This window comes from Panthera uncia, chromosome D4 (genome assembly GCF_023721935.1).
Source record: "Panthera uncia isolate 11264 chromosome D4, Puncia_PCG_1.0, whole genome shotgun sequence".
Taxonomy (NCBI): domain Eukaryota; kingdom Metazoa; phylum Chordata; class Mammalia; order Carnivora; family Felidae; genus Panthera; species Panthera uncia.
Window position 1 is genome coordinate 60,448,207 of NC_064807.1, and position 18,967 is coordinate 60,467,173.

At 38.2% G+C, this 18,967-nt stretch overlaps 1 protein-coding gene across 1 annotated transcript in view; it reads right to left on the bottom strand.

Moving 5' to 3' along the window:
- The window catches only part of ERP44 (endoplasmic reticulum protein 44), a 96,482-nt gene that overhangs the window by 52,341 nt on the left and 25,174 nt on the right, over positions 1–18,967 (bottom strand). Inside the window, exons 2-3 of the mRNA XM_049635327.1 lie at positions 5,478–5,550; positions 3,499–3,538 (exon numbers count right to left, since the gene is read on the bottom strand). Coding sequence (XP_049491284.1) covers positions 3,499–3,538; positions 5,478–5,550 — 113 coding nt within the window. The remainder of the gene's footprint in view (positions 1–3,498; positions 3,539–5,477; positions 5,551–18,967) is intronic.

Here is an 18,967-nt window from a genome sequence, read left to right on the forward strand (position 1 = left end):
AAAAAAAAAAAAAAAAAAAAGAGGTTAGAGTGGGAGAGAGCCAAAGCATAAGAGACTGTTAAAAACTGAGAACAAACTGAGGGTTGATGGGGGGTGGGAGGGAGGGCAGGGTGGGTGATGGGTAGTGAGGAGGGCACCTTTTGGGATGAGCACTGGGTGTTGTATGGAAACCAATTTGACAGTAAATTTCATATATTAAAAAATAAAAAAAAATAAAAAAATAAAAAAAAAAGAATAGTTATTCTTGTATGAAAAAGGTATTGTTTGTTAACAAAAAAAAAAAAAACAAAAAACAAAAAAACTATAACTGCTATTACTATTGCTTCCAGAGCCCTTTTCCACTAAGAGATTTACTTAAATGAAGCCTGTGAACTCTTTAATCCACATGATTAGGTCATACATATGAACTACAATTCAATGCAAGTCTGGTAAAGCCTGTAAAAGGATGCAAATTCTTATACTCCTCCCTATTTCTTTCTGTAGATACCTCCTCTGGCCCACTCACCTGACTTCCTAAGGAGATGTCCTAGAATATAGCAAGGAGACACAATCTGTATCTTCAATCTCTTGCTTTCAAGTGGCTCTTTCCTCTTTTAGCATTCTTAAATCTCTCCCATCTGGGATAGGTGGGTGGGGTCTGTGGACATCAGGGACCGTGTCTTATTTGACTATGTATTCTAGTAAGCATTTCAATATGTCTGTTAAATGATTAAATTGATAGAATGGAGGAACTGGAAAGGCTAGGTCCACAAGTTTGTAGTTTCTTATAGTTTGCTGAAAATATGGTGCTGGAGGGCAGGGGAGGCAAAGGCTGATAGATGGTTTCTTGAAGAATTAGGATATGGCCTAGTAAACAATTATTGGACAGGCTCCTGGCTTAAGGGCAAGGAAAAGACATACATTAGGGGCTCCTTCTTTCCAGACTGTCCAGTTTGCTGGCCAGTAAGCATTTAAGCACAGGTTCATGCTTAAAACAGGATCAATTTTAATACCAGAAGGTGGAAGGGAAGGATGAAATAAAAGTCAATCAACAATATTATACCTTCATCCACATGTATCCAATTCACATGGAAAGTTACATTTATAAAAGTAACATAACAAAGCAACAGATCTATTACAAAGGCCTTACGGGTCATCTGGATCCAATCTTCAATCTAGTGCTTGAATCAACCCTTTACAAACCAACCGAATGGGTAAGAGTCATTGCAGGGACAATTTGGGGGTACTTACTAGTATGACCTAGTAGGGGGAAAAATAAGCTTTGGAGTCAGACATACCTGAGTTTAAATCCCAGTTCCACCACTTACTAGCCGTATGACCTTTCTCAATTTCCTCAACCTAAAATGGAAATTATAATACCTACCTGCAAGGTAGTTCTTAGCATTAAAAACAATGTATATAAAAAGACTGGCACAAAACAGCATCATCAGGGACCTACTATGGTTCATTACCCTCCGAGGCATATCCATATTTTTAGGCAGCTCTATTAGAGAATTCTTCCTTAAACTGTGCCACATTAATAACTTCCAGACAGAACTCAGAATGGAGCCTGTGAGACCATATAATATAAATCTATGTCCTGTGGCCAATTGCCCAAGTTTTTTTCAATTGAATAAAGAGTACTAATTCATGAACAACTCAAGGTATTCTTTGGGTAATATGTTTTCCCAAATAACTGCAATTAGCCCACATTTCCAATTCAGTTTCTAGGACAAGGTCAATGGCACGTTTTGCTTCCCTTTCTTACAACACACAAAATACCTCAAATAAGAGAACTGCGTTCTAGTTTTAACTCTGCCACAACTCTGTCAGGTAACCCTGGGAAGACACTTTGCTCCTATGGGTCTCAGTTTCATTGCTAAAGTGGATTGGACTAGATAATCGTATACCAAATTTTACAGCTTTTGCTACATGTGGACAATCCTAATTTACCTTGGAAAATGCTACCTTGGTTATGCATTTTATAAATGGCATTTTCTCTGTATATCTTCAACATTTTACTGAAGTTCTTTAAATAACTACACTATATGTTATTCACTCAGTAAATATCTATTATGTACTTATTATCTGCTAAGTATTATGCAGAGAGCCTGGGGACGAATACTGAGAAAAGACAGATACAGTAACTTAAAGCTAAGGCTGTAGTAGGTGCCACCAAATAAACTACAGCATACAAGTGTTCCCAATGAGGTGAGCATGTAGTATTATGGAAAGACATAAAAAAGGGTTGGGATAAGGGTAGGAATATTGATCTAGAAAGGTGACCTGGAGAAAGTGGCATTTAATCTAAGACTCGAAAGATGATTAATACTTAAATTAAATGAGAGAAGAGTGACCCATCTAGGCAGAAAAAATACCATGACTAAAGGTCCAGTGACTAAAGAATATAGAATATTACAGAAACTGAAAGACGTTCAGTATAACAGGTACAGAATGTGGGAGTGGAGAGAGGCAAGATATACAGATGTAGAGGTAGGAAGGGAGCAGGTCACTGGGGGCTTTCTAGGTCAAGGTAAAGGACTTTAGACCTAGAGTTAATGGAACATCATTTACGGGTTTTAAGATGAAGTGTAACCTTATTCAGTGTGTACTTTAGGAAAGACCACTCTGGCTTACTTTTTAGAGAACAGAATGGACACACGTAGGACCTGAGGCACAGAAAACAAATTAGGAGACTGTCACAGGAATCTGGGTAAACTGGACTGTGGCCTCAAGTAGGGCAGTGGCAACCAGTAGGCAGTAATAAGCGTAAAAGGGTCAAATAAAATGCAGATGGTCTAGGAATAAAGATTATGTGAGTGTTTCAAACCTCTCTGGCTCAAGCTCCCCACTTGAAATATTCTTTAACATCTACTACATAGTATGCCCTGGTTTTAAATGCCACGAATGCTGAGTAAGACATTATTTCCATCCTCAATGTTTCTTCCTGGCGCACAAATATAAAAAACAAAATAATGTAGCAAGAAAAAAAAAGTGGTGTCCAGTACTACGTAAACACAAAAGACAAGAATCTGATTTAGACAGGGGGCAGAATAAAGGCATCCTAGAAGTAGTAGACGATACATGTTTAAAAAGTGTCAACATGATTTTTCCTTCTAAACTTGCCACACCCACACCCTCACCTCCAAACACCGCCCTACAGGAAAAATACAGAACTGCAGTACTGTGTGTGTTGGGGGGGCGGGGTGTGAAAGAGAGGAAGAGAGAAAAGGAGGGAGGGATTTGAGTTTTTGCTACTACTTTTAAGATGTGGGATAATGGAATCAGATATATTTTTCTCTTAAAATACAAACGATCAGCAAATTAAGCTGTTCCCTTTGTGAATGAACCTTAATTGACTTTGTGCATGCAATACTATCTCACATATGAAAAAGGCTTCCCAATCACCCCTTTCTAGCAAAGAAAAATACACGCGTAGCAAGATGAAAGAAAAAAACTAAAAGATGCAACTTCATTACCCCTCCCCCCGCAAAAAACAAAAATAAAATTATTACTTACCAGTCAGCATAAAAATTTACTAAAGCAACATCAGCATTGTCTGAAATTGAAAAACAAAACCAAACAACCTAAGTTAATTATGTCTTTGTAACTGACATAATCCAAGATTTGGTTTTCCTCATGGTCTTCTTCCCATTTATGTAAAGGCCCACTAAAAATACACAATAACAATTAAGAAACCCGCACACAGGGTCATGGATAGGTTACATAATTTGTGGGAATCCATGATCCTTTTCTCTATATTCTCCATCTTTATACCTTCACTGAATGAATATAAAGCAAAAGAAGAATCAAACCCAAATCAGGCAAGTAAGCCACTAACTCATTAAAAGTGAAATGGAGGGGCACCTGGGTGACTCAGTCAGTTAAGTGGCCAACTTCGGCTCAGGTCATGATCTCACAGTTCGTGGGTTTGAGCCCCACATCGGGCTCTGTACTGACAGCTCAGAACTTGGAGCCTGCTTCGGATTCTGTATCCCCCTCTCTCTCTGCCCCTCCCCCACTTGTGCTCTGTCTCTCTGTCTCTTCGTCTGTCTCTCTCTCTCCCTCCCTCCCTCTCAAAAATAAATAAACATTTAAAAAAGTGAAGTGGAATGATCTGAGCTTTAACAATCTAGTTTTTGATCTCCCATATACATGAATAAACCAAGAAGTGACTCTGCAAGAAAATTCTATTTCACAGAAAAGACCTGTGTAACTAAGCTATGCGTAAAGCTCTTGTACAGCTCAGATGTCCCACCTAGTTGCAACAAGAAATCTACAACCAATAAAGTTGCAAAACATGTACATGTTCTAGTTCCAATCCATTTAACAGCTCTTCTCTGTTGCCAAAATAACTTAGTATCATCTGCATATGAGGATGTGAAGACAGGAGACTAAACGTACTACAGAGAAACTTAGATAAATTCACTCACTCACAAAAATAAAAGTTATTCTAGAATTTGAAAAATGAAAGGAGAATTTTTTGTAAGTTTCAATTCTCTTCTTCCTTTTTTACCTTCAAAGCACTTTTTATCCACTTGCTTCTTCATCTAAAGCAGTGGTTCACAAACTGCACTCCCTGGACCAGAAGCACCTGCAGCATGTAGAAACTTACAGAAATGCAAATTCTCAGGTGGGGTCTAGCAGTTTCTATTAGAAACTTGGAGCCAGGCCTAGCAGTCCGGATATTATTAAGTCCTCCAGGTAACTCATGTATGCTAAAGGTTACAGACCATTGCTCTAAAGAGATCCCACAGTGTAGGAATAGACATTTTAGCATTTAAAACCAGTTCCAAGGACACAAAACAGCATATGAGGCTCAAGAATAACTCTTTTCACTTTTATTATTTTTGGTTTTGTTCTGCTTAAACCAGTGGAGGGCTTTTAAAAAGAAGAAGGTAGAAATCATTTATGCATTGTACATTTTCTTAAATCTCCTGAATTGTGATTTTTCCATCAACCATGTGTTCACCTTCCCTCTACTACTTTTAAAAACAGAAATCTTTTCCCTGCAAGTTAATTGTATCCACAATCACACTGTCAGCAAACAAGCAGTCAGTAAAACACTTAACTTAATTGGAGCAATGACAATAAAAGATATCAGAGTCAGTGAATTAGTCAAAAGTTAAAAAAGACAAAAGATGTCTAGACTGTGTCCTAAGACCACAAACTTTTAGTACTGCACAGTGGAGACTCCTGGCCTCTAATCTAAGTAGGCTCTAGCAAAATACGAATTGTTAAGGTGGCATTTATGACAAGACAAAGAAATAAAATGAGATTAAAGTTTATTTGTAACACATAAAGGAGACATACACATTTTAAGAAATTTTACTGAAAATCAAAACCAAAAGTGTTTTGTTAATTCAGTAAACCATGGAAATAATCAGAATGCCAGCTCCTCAAGCTGTTCTAGTAATTGGGATTTAACTTTGTTTTTGTATATAAACTAACTCTTTATAAAGAAGAAAAGTGTACTTTAAAAATATCAAGGTACTTACTTAAAATGTCATCTATATTTTCTGTATCAAGACTTGTTATTTCAGTTGTTACAGGAGTAAAAACCCAAGTTACCTGGAAATTTTAAAAATGTGAAATTAATAAATGTTTCCACAAAAGGTAAATATTGCAGAAAGTCTAATAAAAAGAAAATTTATGCGTAAAGTTGGTTCCACTTGTTATTTACAAAATCTAACCCTTCACTAGATCAGTGAAACAGGGGAAGTACTAACTTCTTAAGCCTAGAAACTGATCAAATAAATAAGACTTCCTATACATCCAAAAACACAAAAGCAATTGTTTCTAAACAATGGAGAAATTAAGAATTTTTTCATTCTCTTAAATTAATATTTCAAGAACTTTACGGAGCAACAAGAAAAAAATGTACTGGCTTACTATCAATTTTGAAAGAATACAAACTAAAGCTAAGTTTGCTGACTCTATCCCTACCATGTTTCTAAGATAAAACAAAATGATAAAGATAAGAATTCAAGAAAGACTTTTAAGTTGTGAACCAGAAGCCTTTCTTGCCTCATCTCACATACTGGTGATAACAATGTGTCAAGGGACAGGCTATTAAAAGAGAGTAAGAATTTTCTGCTTCCAAAACATTAAACCAAATTTCAAGTTTATCAAAGACAATATTAGCTTGCCATCTGCAAAATAAATACAAGATTCAACTTTAAACTAGCAACTGTTCACTTAGTTTAAAAGGCAGTACACTTAGTCTATTTTATTTTTACGTTCCACCTTTAATACACCTTGTGTTTAAGGAAATCCATTCACTGAACCACAGCTATTGAAGACAACTAATGTCAGGGGTCCTGGTAAGGCACTGATGGCTACTCCCCTGCCCACCCATTTCACAGACGCTGTAGTAATCACTACAGTTACCACTCGAAAAATTTTTACTTCACCAACAATTCAATTTCTGAATGGTACAAAGAGCCATGTTGATGCTGATATGCAAACAAGCCCAGCTAATTATTTGAAATATCTCTGTACATTCATTATTTTCTTAGAAAAAGCCAAACAGCACTAGCCTTATTTTCAAGTTACCAAAATTGAGTAGCCAACAGTGGACTACTATTTCTGCTAGCAACCAATAAATTATACTCTACTAAAAGTAAGCTACGTAAGTTAAAACCTCTGAATGTTTGACATATATAACTAGTTGCATCATTTTTAACACCTTAAAAATTAACTGGAGGCGAGCCTGGGTACCTCAATCAGTTGAGTGATCTCACGGTTCGTGAGATTGGGCCCCACGTTGGGTTCTGCACTGACAGCACGGGGCCTGCTTAAGATTCTCCCTCTTTCTCTGCTCCTCCCCTCACTCTCTCTGTCTCTCTCAAAAATAAAGTTAAAAAAAAAAAAAAAAAAGGGGAGGGAAGAAGGAAGTTTTACTAGGCAAAAAAAAAAAAAAAAAAAAAGTGGGTTGGTTATTGAAAGTCACTTTCCTTTTGGGGATGGCAGAAGTCTATTAGGCATATTACCTAACTAGTGCTGATCAGGTATTTCTTGGCTGACTGGTTTAAAATTCCATTTCTGGGAGAGCTAAAACTGTAATTAAATCTTAGTTTGGCAGCACGGGGCTTAGCATAAGTAACTCCATTTGAGCCTGTTTTGTGTTTAAGAAATCCAGATATACTGATAAAAGATTTTGGAGTGAATTGTGTGTTGAAGAAAAATTCAAGGTGAAGCAAAAATATACAATTAAGCAACAAAGTTGGTCTTTATCAAAGTCATCATTAAATAACTTGACATTTATGAAGTATCTACTAGGTACCAAGGGCACAAATGCATAAGGCATGGTATGCTCTACCATCAGGAGCTCTCAAAATTGTGGTAGTAAGGAGGGGAGAAAAATGTTAAATACAGATTACAGTCTTCAGTTGTATGATCTAACTAACCCCATTTTTGAAGAGTTACTTATCCATCAAAGTACGTTTATAAAGAAGTATATTCTAAATTTAACTGCTTTCTACTTTGAAATATTTACATGGCAAAAGTATTTAAATGCCAGATGATAAAAAAATCGAGGCAACACTCAACCTGGCTGCATTAAATACCTGTTACTTTAGAAACATGGCACCAATAACCATGCAACTGATAAGCCACATTCAGCTAGCAGCTGTGTTTAAGAGGGCCCAAAGCAAGAAAACAGTCTCTGACCCAATCATCTCTGCACCCTGTAGGGTGTAAAGGAGGTGTTTTATCATTAACATTTTTATCAATATGCAGTGTAAAGGAAAAGACAGCCTGTTTATTTGAATTGTTAGCAAGCTCCACTAGTCTGACAAATTGTTTCTTTTCATGTCAGCCCTAAGTCTAAACAAAATTCTTCCAGGGAAACATCTTCATGTGTTAAATTCTATAGTGCTTAAGTAAAATAAAGACAAGTAGCTCTAAACCAGGAAGAGAGGAGGGTAATCATTCATCTAAAAGTTAAGACTTGAAGTAAACTTTTAAATGTATTTTCTTTCAAAGAAACGGCAAAAACCTACAAAGACATTTTGAATATGGAAGATCTTAACAGACATGGAGAATATTACCCTCTGATGATGAAATATTTAGACAACATATGTAAATACACAGACATAAACTTAGGAAATATTTTACAAGTTGGTCATTCTCTTCAGTTCATTACCTCTTTTTCTTGCCAACAGAGAAGAATCTCCAATCATCTAGAAGTCACTGCATAACTCCATCCACATGCAATAAGTACCAAATATTAAACATTTCACTCTGAGATGTGTCTAGTGACATGATCTTATTACATAAAAGGCCCATTGGTAAAAAATGGTATTGCACCTTAATTCATCAAAAAAAAAAAAAAAAAAAGGGGGTGATAGGCTACCTTTAAATAGAAGCTTCTTCAACAAGTAAAGAGTATTTTCTACCCTTAGCAGGTTTTTTAAGAGGTGTCTGGGTGGCACAGTTGGTTAAGCATCCGACTCTTGATTTCAGCGCAGGTCAGGATCTCACGGTGAGATAGAGCCCCATGCCCGGCTCTGTGCTGACAGCATGGAGCCTGCTTGAGATTCTCTCTCTCTCTTCCTATCTCTCTGACTGACTTGTGCTCTTTCTCTCAAAATAAATAAACTTAAAAAAAAAAAAAAAAAGGTTTCTAAAAGTTAAGAAATCCTTGGGAATTAAAAAGCTTTCCTTTCCTGGGGCACCTGGGTGGCTCAGTTGGTTAAGTGTCCAACTTCAGCTCAGGTCATGATCTCACAGCTTGTGAGTTCGAGCCCCACACCCAGGACAGCTCAGAGCGTGGAGCCTGCTTTTGAATCTGTGTCTACTGCCCCCTTTACCCCTCCCCCACCAGCACTCTGTCTCTGTCTCTCAAAAATAAACATTAAAGAAGATTGAAAAAAGAATAAAAAAAGCATTCCTTTTCTTCAATTTCCCTGTGTCCTCCATGACCACGTAACTGGCTACTGATGCCAGTGTGCCAGCTGTTATTTCCATAGCATTTCTGAAGCCACCCAGCAGTCAGTTGCTTTTCCCCAAGCACACCCCACAATTTTTCTGCTTCCTCTTCTTTGCATACAGTTTCCTCTACCTGGAAAGTTCTCTTCTCCACTACTGCAGAATCAATCCTTCAAAGACTGACTTCCTCTTCCATGAATAGCTGTCTGATTCTCCTGGTAAAAAATAACTTTTCTTTTCGGGGTACCTTGGTGATTCAGTAGAGCAAGCGTCTGACTTTGGCTCAGGTCATGATCTTGCGGCTTGTGAATGTGAGCCCCTCACTGGGCTAGCTGCTGTCAGTGCAGAGCCCGCTTTGGATCTTCTGTCTCCCTTTCTCCCTGCCCCTTCCCTGCTTGCACTCTCTCTCAAAATTAAATAAATTAAAAAATAAAATAAACTTAAAAAAAAAAACTTTCCTTTCTCAAAACTTTCACCCATTCCATGGGGTGGGGATAGAAAAAGGAGAGATACATGCTAGTGGAAATTAAAATCTTCTCTGGATTAGATATCAAGTTGAAACAAGATACAAGAAAAGATTGGTTACATGACAAAAGATAGTTTTTAGAAATAAATTTTGTGAAGATATTTTTATTAAGCACTCTCAGTGTTAAGTAAAATTTTAATTGTTACAATATTAAGGTAAATATATGCGTAACACTAGTGCAGACAAAATGTTCTAGCGCTCACTGCTAAACCCAGTACTGTTCCTCTTTTGAGAAAACATTAACTGAACAAGACGCTAATCCCACAGGATCTTCTTCAGAAGTATGAGCTAACATCAGTAATAACACATATTGGAAGTGAATTATTAAAGCTTCTCTGTTCATAATTATGCAAATATAAATTACCAATTTTTCCTTATACATGAAGACCATTTGAGTGGCTACTGTTCAAATATATCCTTAAAGGGAATACTATGGCACTCCCTAAATCGAGCATTTCCCTTCAATCTAACCTGCCCACAGAGGCCAGACTCCTCCTTCCAAAAGCTGCTTTGCATATATCAAACCCTCTGCCAAAAAGAATACAAGAACAAAACCAACCAAACAAACAAAAAAACCTCCAAGGGTTTTTCTCTGCTTACAGTATAAAAGCCTAAACCTTGAACCTGGCATTTAGGACCATCCACAACTTGCTTTCCTAAATAACATCCTACTGCTCCCCATTCATATCCCACCCTCCAACTAACAGGAACGTTCTAGTTGGCCATATACTCTCGCTTGCTTGAGACACACCCAGTTTATGCCTGGTTGCTGTGGAATATCACTAACAGCACAATTCCTTTCAAGTGGGTCCCAGTTTGGGCAATAAATTATATGGTCACCATATTAGCAGGAGACCTTTGGCAATGGAAAGGAATTATAACAAGCTCCTCACAAATCCCAAACTATTAATAAGTATGTAATGTCTTCCCACACGATATACAGTAAAAGGAAATAATGAAGAGAAAAGAATAAAGATGGATGCAGATACGAATGCTGCTGAACCAATTACTAACCTCACCCACGGACTTGATATATGAGGCTCTTCACAAGGGAATACAATCAGTAGCTCAGGAAAACCCTTCAATGGTCACTCACAAACGGACAATACAAATCCTGAAGTTATGAATCCAAAATGCAAGGGGTCTATAGTACATGCAATTACTAAAATGTGTCTCCTTATTCTCTTGCATCCATACTTTCCTTGTGCAGTTTCTTCTTACAATGTCCTGCCTGGAACAGCTAGGAAGGTCTATCTAGTTTTCAAGACCTAATTCAAAAGCTATCTTTTCTATGGGGGCTTTCCTGATGATCCCAGAGCCCAGTGATTCATTTCTCTTCTGAACCCACAGAGCACTTTCTGGAGGGTGTTAACAGATTATCATTCACACTGATTACTTGTGCTATCATACCTCCTTCAGGAGACTGAGTACCTTGAAAAAGAGACTGCACCTTATTCAATTTTGTATACCACAGATCCATTTACTACGACACCCTATTTGTATACAGTGAGTACTCAAATACATACAAAGTGAATGAGAAGATAGATGATGTTAATACACTAAGAATTTAGAGGGAGGGTGCTGGAGGCGAGAAATGGGGGAAAGAAGTTCAGAAATGGGAACAGCCAACATTTTTAACATGTTTGAGGATAATAAGGTTATCAAATAAGAATGAAGCCTATTAAAATTTGTTTTTAATTATGTAATGGTGAAGAGCACACTACTAGGTAATTATTTACAGACTCAAATTTAGAGTGAACCTCAGAAGTGATCTTCCTGCCTCCTGCAGAAAGCCCTCTACATCACTAAGTGCTGTCCTGAGTTCCTAGGCATACCTTCTTCAGGTTCCCCTACAGGTATACTCTGATGTGATTTCTAGACACTTCAGCCCATAGCACTTCAGCACCCTCATTTAAGAATAGCAAGGGCACCTGGGTGGCTTAGTTGGTTAAGTGTCCGACTCTTGATTTCAGCTCAGGTCATGATCTGACAATTCATGAGATCGAGCCCTGCCTTGGGCTCTGCGCTGACAGCATGGAGCCTGCTTGGGATTCTCTCTGTCTCTCTCCCCGCCCTCCCCAACTCATGCTTGCACGCATGAACACTCTCTCTCTCAAAAATAAACAAGAATAGCCATGTTACATTAGTGGATAAACTTCTAATATTTCTTATATTGTCTTATTTTAGGACCAGAATCTAATAAACTATCAGGCAGAAGAGGTGATTGGGTATTATTTCTGTTAGCAAGATTTATAGTCACAAAGTATTTGCTAGGCTTTGCCTTAAATGTTTTATTACCATAATTTGATGAGTTTAGAAAACAAGAAGTGTTTCTTTTAAAGCTGAATATCTTAAAACCTTGCTATTCAAATAGTTCCTGAACCAGGAGCACTGGCATCAGTTGGGAGCTTGTGAGAAATGCAGACTATCAGGCCCCAGACCTACTGAATCAGAATCTCCACTTTAACAATATCCCCAAGTGATTCCTATGCACAAAGTTTAAGAAGCACAGCTTTTAAAAAAATTATTTTAATGTTTATTTTATTTTTGAGGGGGGAGGGTGGGAGGGAACGAGCGGGGGAGGGGCAGAGAGAGAGAGAGAAAGAGAGAGACACACAGAATCCGAAGCAGGCTCCAGGCTCTGAGCTGTCAGCGCAGAGCCCACTGCGGGGTTCGAACTCACAAACTACGAGACCGTGACCTGAGCTAAGTTGGGCAAAGCAGCACTGCTTTAGACAGCAAAGGCTCCAACTCTCCAAGCAAGCATGTAAACCCATTTTAAACTCTGTACAATGTTTATGGTCCTCAAATATGAACACAAGAACAAGTAAGACTCATTTGTGAAAAGTCTGTATTGACATGCAAATTACTGTGATTTTAGAAAAATGTGGAATCTGTAATCTTATTAGAAATTTACAAAGATGTTAATTTTTTAAAGTGCCTTCTGCTTGAATAGAGATTTCTGCATGAAAATTACTGGCATAAAATGGAAGCTTTAATAGAGAATGTTTCCTTCCATGTGGCATTACCGTTCTCAATTGACATTACATCTGCTAGGCATTCTGCAGTAAGAGCTCAGTGTATTTTGCTAAATCTTTCATTTTCCTGCCTTTCTGTTAGGAGACTCTCAAAGCCCTTTACACACTATGTCTCTCCTATAGCAAGAAATAAGTGATGTACGAGGCAACAGCTCTCTTCCATTCTAATCCAAATTGACAAACCAGCCTACTACCTGAAGTCCAGATGCCATGGGACCCAGGCTGCTTCTCCTCCCTGGGGCCACTTCTCTGACTCTCAGTTTTGCATTAAGCTGGCAGGCAACAGAAGCATAGAGATTTTTCAGTCGGCTGCAAGGAGCTAAGAGATATGAAAGGTCCCCAGAGAAAAAAGACTGAGGCTGACAAGCACTGTAAGAGCCTTGAAGCTGTGTATCAATTGAGGCACATCTCACTGTTTGTATTCCCAGAAGCATTATAATGAACTAGAAGTTCAAAGAGAGGGGAAAAATAGAACTAAGTATAGAATAACCCTGGCAAGCTACTTTAACCCTCAAATGCTCAGTGATACAACATTTGGCCAAATGACACAAATTTTGGACAAGTCAGAACCAGTCTGCTTTTATAAAGAAACATTAGAAAAATTATACCATTCTTCATTAAATAAGTCAAAATATGGTGGGTGCAGACATGTTTGGGAAAATAAATTCTATACCCAAAGAATAATTCAAATGTAGGTAATATAATCCCCAAACTCAAATTCTGCCAGTAGAAACAACGATAGAAAATAAAAATATATTGTTGCAATTCGTATTTTTTCTTGCACATTAGTTGTTTGATCAAGCATGGGTTTCCATTAAAACTGATGTCATTTCGGGGCGCCTGGGTGGCTCAGTCGGTTAAGCGTCCGACTTTGGCTCAGGTCATGATCTCGTGGTCCGTGAGTTCAAGCCCCACGTTGGGCTCTGTGCTGACAGCTCAGAGCCTGGAGGCTGCTTCAGATTCTGTGTCTCCCTCTCTCTGACCCTCCCCCGTTCATGCTCTGTCTCTCTCTGTCTCAAAAATAAGTAAACATTAAAAAAAAAAAAAACTGATGTCATTTCACAATGTACTACAAAGCTTCACTAATCAAAACAGTATGGTACTGACACAAAAATAGACACAGATCAATGGAACAGAATAGAGAGCTGAGAAATAAACCCACAAGTACATGGCCAATTAACCTATGACTAAGGGGACAAGAGTATACAATGGGGAAAAGACAGTCTCTCCAATAAATGGTGCTGGGAAAATTGGACAGCTACATGCAAAATAATGAGATTGGACCACTTTCTTACAATATACACAAAAATAAACTCAAAATCGATTAAAGACCTAAATGTGAGACCCAAAACCATAAAAATCCTAGAAGAGAGCACAGGCAGTAATTTCTCACACTGGCCTTTGCAACATTTTTCCCTAAGGCAAGGGAAACAAAAACAAACTATTGGGACTACATCAAAATAAAAAGCTTTTGCACAGGGAAGGAAACGGTCAACAAAACAAAAGGCAACCTACTAAATAGGAGAAGATATTTAAAAATTATATATCTGGTAAGGGGTTAATATCCAAAATATATAAAGAATTTATACAACTCAACACCAAAAAGAAACAAACAAACAAAAACACACCCCACAAACAAACAAAACAAACCAACACCAAATAATCTGATTAAAAATGGGCAGGGGTGCCTGGGTGGCTCAGTCAGTTAAGTGTCCAACTCTTGACTGCAGCTCAAAAGGGCAGAGGACCTGAACAGACATTTTCCAAAAGACATATGAAAAGATGCTCACTATCACAACAATCAGGAAAATGCAAATCAAAACAATGAGATACCTCCGCATACTGTCAGAATGCCTAAAATAAAAAAGACAAGAAATAACAAGTAACTGGTGAGGATGTGGATAAAAAGGAACCCTCGTGCACTGTTGGTGAGCATGTATGCTGCTGCGGTCCCCGTGGAACACAGTATGGAGACGCCTCAAAAATTAAAAACAGAAATGCCGTATGATCCATTAGTTTCACTACCGGGTATTTACCCAAAGAAAACAAAAACACCAATTCAAAAAAATATATGCATTTCTATGTTTATTGCAGCATTATTTACAATAGCCACGATACTGAAGCAACCCAAGTGTCCATCCATAGATGAAGGAATAAAGAAGGTACAGTACGTGTACACATACACACACACACAATGGAACGTTACTCGACTATTAAAAAAAAAAAAAAGAGGAGATCTTGCCATTTGTGACAACATGGATGAACCCAGAAGGTATTATGTTAAGTGACATAAGTCAGAGAAAGATAAGTATCATGTGATTTCACTTATATGTGGAACCTAAAGATCAAAACAAATAAAAAGCAGAAACAGACCCATAAATATAGAGAACTGATGGTTATCATCAGAGACGGGGTAGGTGGGTGGGGGAAATGGGTGAATGAGAGTGGGAGCTACACAGCTTCCAGTTATAGAATGAGAATGTCACAGAAGAGGCGCAGCATAGGGAGCACAGTCAACGGCACTGGAACAGCGTTGTATAGTAACAGGTAGTGGCTACACTTGTGAACACAGCATAATGTATGAACTTGTCCCATCACTATGTTGTACCCCTGAAACTAATGTAACATTTTATGTCAACTATACTAAAAGAAAAAAAAATGGGGGTGCTGACAGTGCAGAGCCTCCCTGGGATTCTCTCTCTCTGTCCCTCCCCTACTCTATCAACATAAATAAATAAACATTTTTAAAAAATTGATGGGGTGCCTTGGTGGCACAGTTGGTTAAGTGTCCAACTCTTGATTTTGGCTCGGGTCATGGTCTCCCAGTTTCGTGAGCTCGAGCCTCGCATCGGCTCTGCACTGACTGCACTGACCCCACGGAGCCTGCTGGATGGAGCTTCTCCCTGTCTCTGCCCCTCCCCCACTCGCACTCTCTAAACAAACAAACAAACAATAAATAATTAAAAAGTCGATGTCATCTGTGTGTTTGGTTCCCCACTGTATTCTAAATACGGGATGAGAGCCTAATACAAGACGATATGTTAACTGTACTGGAATTAAAACAAAAAACAAAAAAAGGAAGGGGATCAACTAATTTACCTAGAATAGACAATGTAGTACTCTGACCTTCACAGAAAAGTCCAAAGCTTTTCAGAAATGGGATTGATTTTCTCAATGTGTGGAAAGGGTTTTTCTCTTAAAATCACCCCATACCCCTCCTCTAAAACCTAAAATTCTAGCAATGGTGGTACTAACAAAGCATGGGAATTGGGAGAAAAGTTAAGATGATAATTGTCTTCTTTTTCTGTACACAGTCTGGAACCAGAGGTGGGGGGTGGGGGAGGAGGAGGGAGGGTGGTGTGAGACAACATCCCATTCATCACTGTCTCCAGAACAAATACTTGCAAATATATACCGAGAGAAAATTATGACTACTCTTCTTGTGCTGCACTGTAATTCTCACACAGGATGCCTCATGAAACCAAGTTCCCTTAATGGAATCTACATACATGTTGGTACATATATTTTTTTGTTAGATCATTCACTCCACAAATATTTCACTGAGTCATCTACTGTATACATGCTAGGCACCGTACTAGGCACTAGGGATAGGGTTGTGAATAACATTATATATATGCATATATATACAAACATCTAGCAAGATCATCAAACTTAAATTCTCTTTCACATTGAAAAAAAGAGAAAGAGAAGATTCTCTCTGTCTGAAGTATTTTAATTGAAAAGACATCCATAGTTTCTGGCAAAGTCATTCTCAAAAGACAACTGCTGGGCACCAAACAATGAGAATTACACAGTATGTCATAGGCTCTTTTTGCTTAGGCTTTCGAGAAGCTTTGAGTTAATCTTAATGCAGACAACTACACTGACACTGTTACTGAACAATCTTAACATTACCAAAAGTGGAATGACCAGATATTAATGCTTCTTTATAGGATACAATAGGAAATAAAAAGCACCACTTACAAAGTATTAACCCAAAAAACTGAACCTGACCTCAATCTCATCAAGCCCAAGAACTAGTACAAGGAAACAATGAATACAGAGTAAAACACAAAATGACACCATGGGGATCCAAGAAGCCATGTCAAGAGATAGGAAATTTTAGGGGCACCCGGGTGACTCAGGCAGTTAAGCGTCTCACACTCTCGATCTCAACTCAGGTCTTAATCTCAGGATTGTGAATTCAAGCCCCATGCTGCGCTCCACGGTGGGCATGAAGCCTACTTAAAAAAAGAGAGAGAGAGGAAATTTTACAGGAAAAATGACAGCTTATCTTCACCGGGGCTCCCCCCAAAAGCAGATCCCGAGACAAGTAGTCCAATACAAGCAGTTTATTTGGAAGAAAAAGGAAGTACCCATAAAGAAATGGGGAAGAAGGATGGGGAAGATACCCACTATACAACATAATACAGTGAACTAAATGCCAATGTTTTTACTTTTTAAACAAATTTCAAGGTTTGTACCATATAGGCCCTGATATATCCTAAACTGTATAATTTAAATCCTTTAACTGTCTTATTTGCCAATTTCTGCTGGTGGCATATTTATTTCTAAACTGCACAAAGTGAAGAAAATGCCTCCTATATACATCAAACAATGTCCGTATTTCACTACTAAACATATGGCCCTGACCCTTCTTGGTAAGTCAACAACCTTCAATGAAGAACTGTTCTTTGGTAAAACCTTCAGTTTCTTGTCTTCCATATTCACTAGTTCTGGAATGACTCTCAGGCTTTTTGGTTTCCTTTCCGTGAGTACTATGTTCTACGATAAAAAATATTTTCATTAACAAATCCAAGAATGATTCCATTTTTTTTAAGTTTATTTATTTTGAGGGGGAGAGAGAGAAAGCACATGCACAAGTGGGGTAAGGGCAGAGAGAGAGGGGAGAGAGAGAATCCCAAGCAGGCTCTGCACTGTAAGCACAGAGCCTGGTGTGGGGCTTGAACTCACCAACCATAAGATCATGACCTAAACGGAAACCAAGAGTCGGATGCTTAACTGACTGAGCCACCCAGGCACCACCCAAGAATGATTCCATTTTTATATAGGCCTAATGTGTTAATCCACTGCTTAAAAATCTGTATCTTCAAAATTGTACTGTTCCTTCAGATCAAACCAATTCTAAATGTCAATCAGAACTAATCTTTGAAAGGCCACATAATTGCTGGGATACCTGTAGTAATTCAATCACCAGATGAAAGAATCATTGGCTGCCCCATAGCCCACATACTGTTTTAATTAAGTCTGCAAAGGGGCTCCTGGGTGGCTCAGTCAGTTAAGCATCTGACTTCAGCGCAGGTCATGATCTCACAATCTGTGAGTTCAAGCCCTGCGTTGGGCTCTGTGCTGACAGCTCAGAGCCTAGAGCCTGCTTTGGATTCTGTGTCTCCCTCTCTCTCTGACCCTCCCCCATTCATGCTCTGTCTTTCTCTGTCTCAAAAATAAATAAACGTTAAAAAAAAAAAAATTAAGTCTGCAAAGCAAATGGATTTGTCCTTTCCCCTTTGGTCTAAATTTCCTGCCCCCCGCCCCATGATAGTCTCAAAGCTTTCATAAATATTAAGGGTCATTACTTCATGATCTCCATCACTACCATGTAGTGTTTTAGCTTTCTAAGCAATTTGACCAAAAGTAATCAGGGAATGACCATGGTTTATTAAAGGGAAATCCAAATTTAGGACTCTATCTCACTTGTGCACTTCTGTCTCCCTTTTCTTAGTTGCCATGAGATAAAGAAGGAACAAGGATGGACCTAGAGGGTATTAGGCTAAGTGAAATAAACCAGATAGAGAAAAACAAATACCATAAGATTTTGCCCAAAAATGAATCTAAAAAACAAATGAACAAACAAAAAGAATCAGACCTACAAACACAGAGAAGTTTAAACTGATAGTTGCCAGAGTAAAAGGAGGTTGGGGGTGGGCAAAATGGGTGAAGGGGAGTGGGAGATAGAGGCTTCCAGTTATGGAATGAGTAAGTCACCAGAATAAAAGGTACAGCATAGAGAACATAGTCAGTGGTATTGTGATAGTGTTGTACGGTGATGGTAGCTATACTTGTGGTGAGCAGAGCATAATGTACAGAGATGCTGAATCACTATGTTGTACACATAAAACTAATGGAACATTATGTGACAGCTATACAACCCCAACCCAAAAAAGCAAGTCCACATGATACTAAATAGTTTACAGTCCTCTGAAAGGACAATAAACATTATGTATATAATAACTTTTATTTACTTTTCAGCTAAGTAAGGCTATAAGATGACCTACATAATACATTAAAAATTTTTATCTGAGTTACCAGATATTCACCAAAGGGGTTACATCTAGAAAGGGGGAAAGAAGTTAGGAATGGGAAGAGGTAAAGGGACACAAGTTTTCTTTTTTATTCCACTTATTATATTTCTTTCTATATTAAATTGTTTACTCTAGAATGTTTTCCTATATCATTTGAAAAATTACTAATT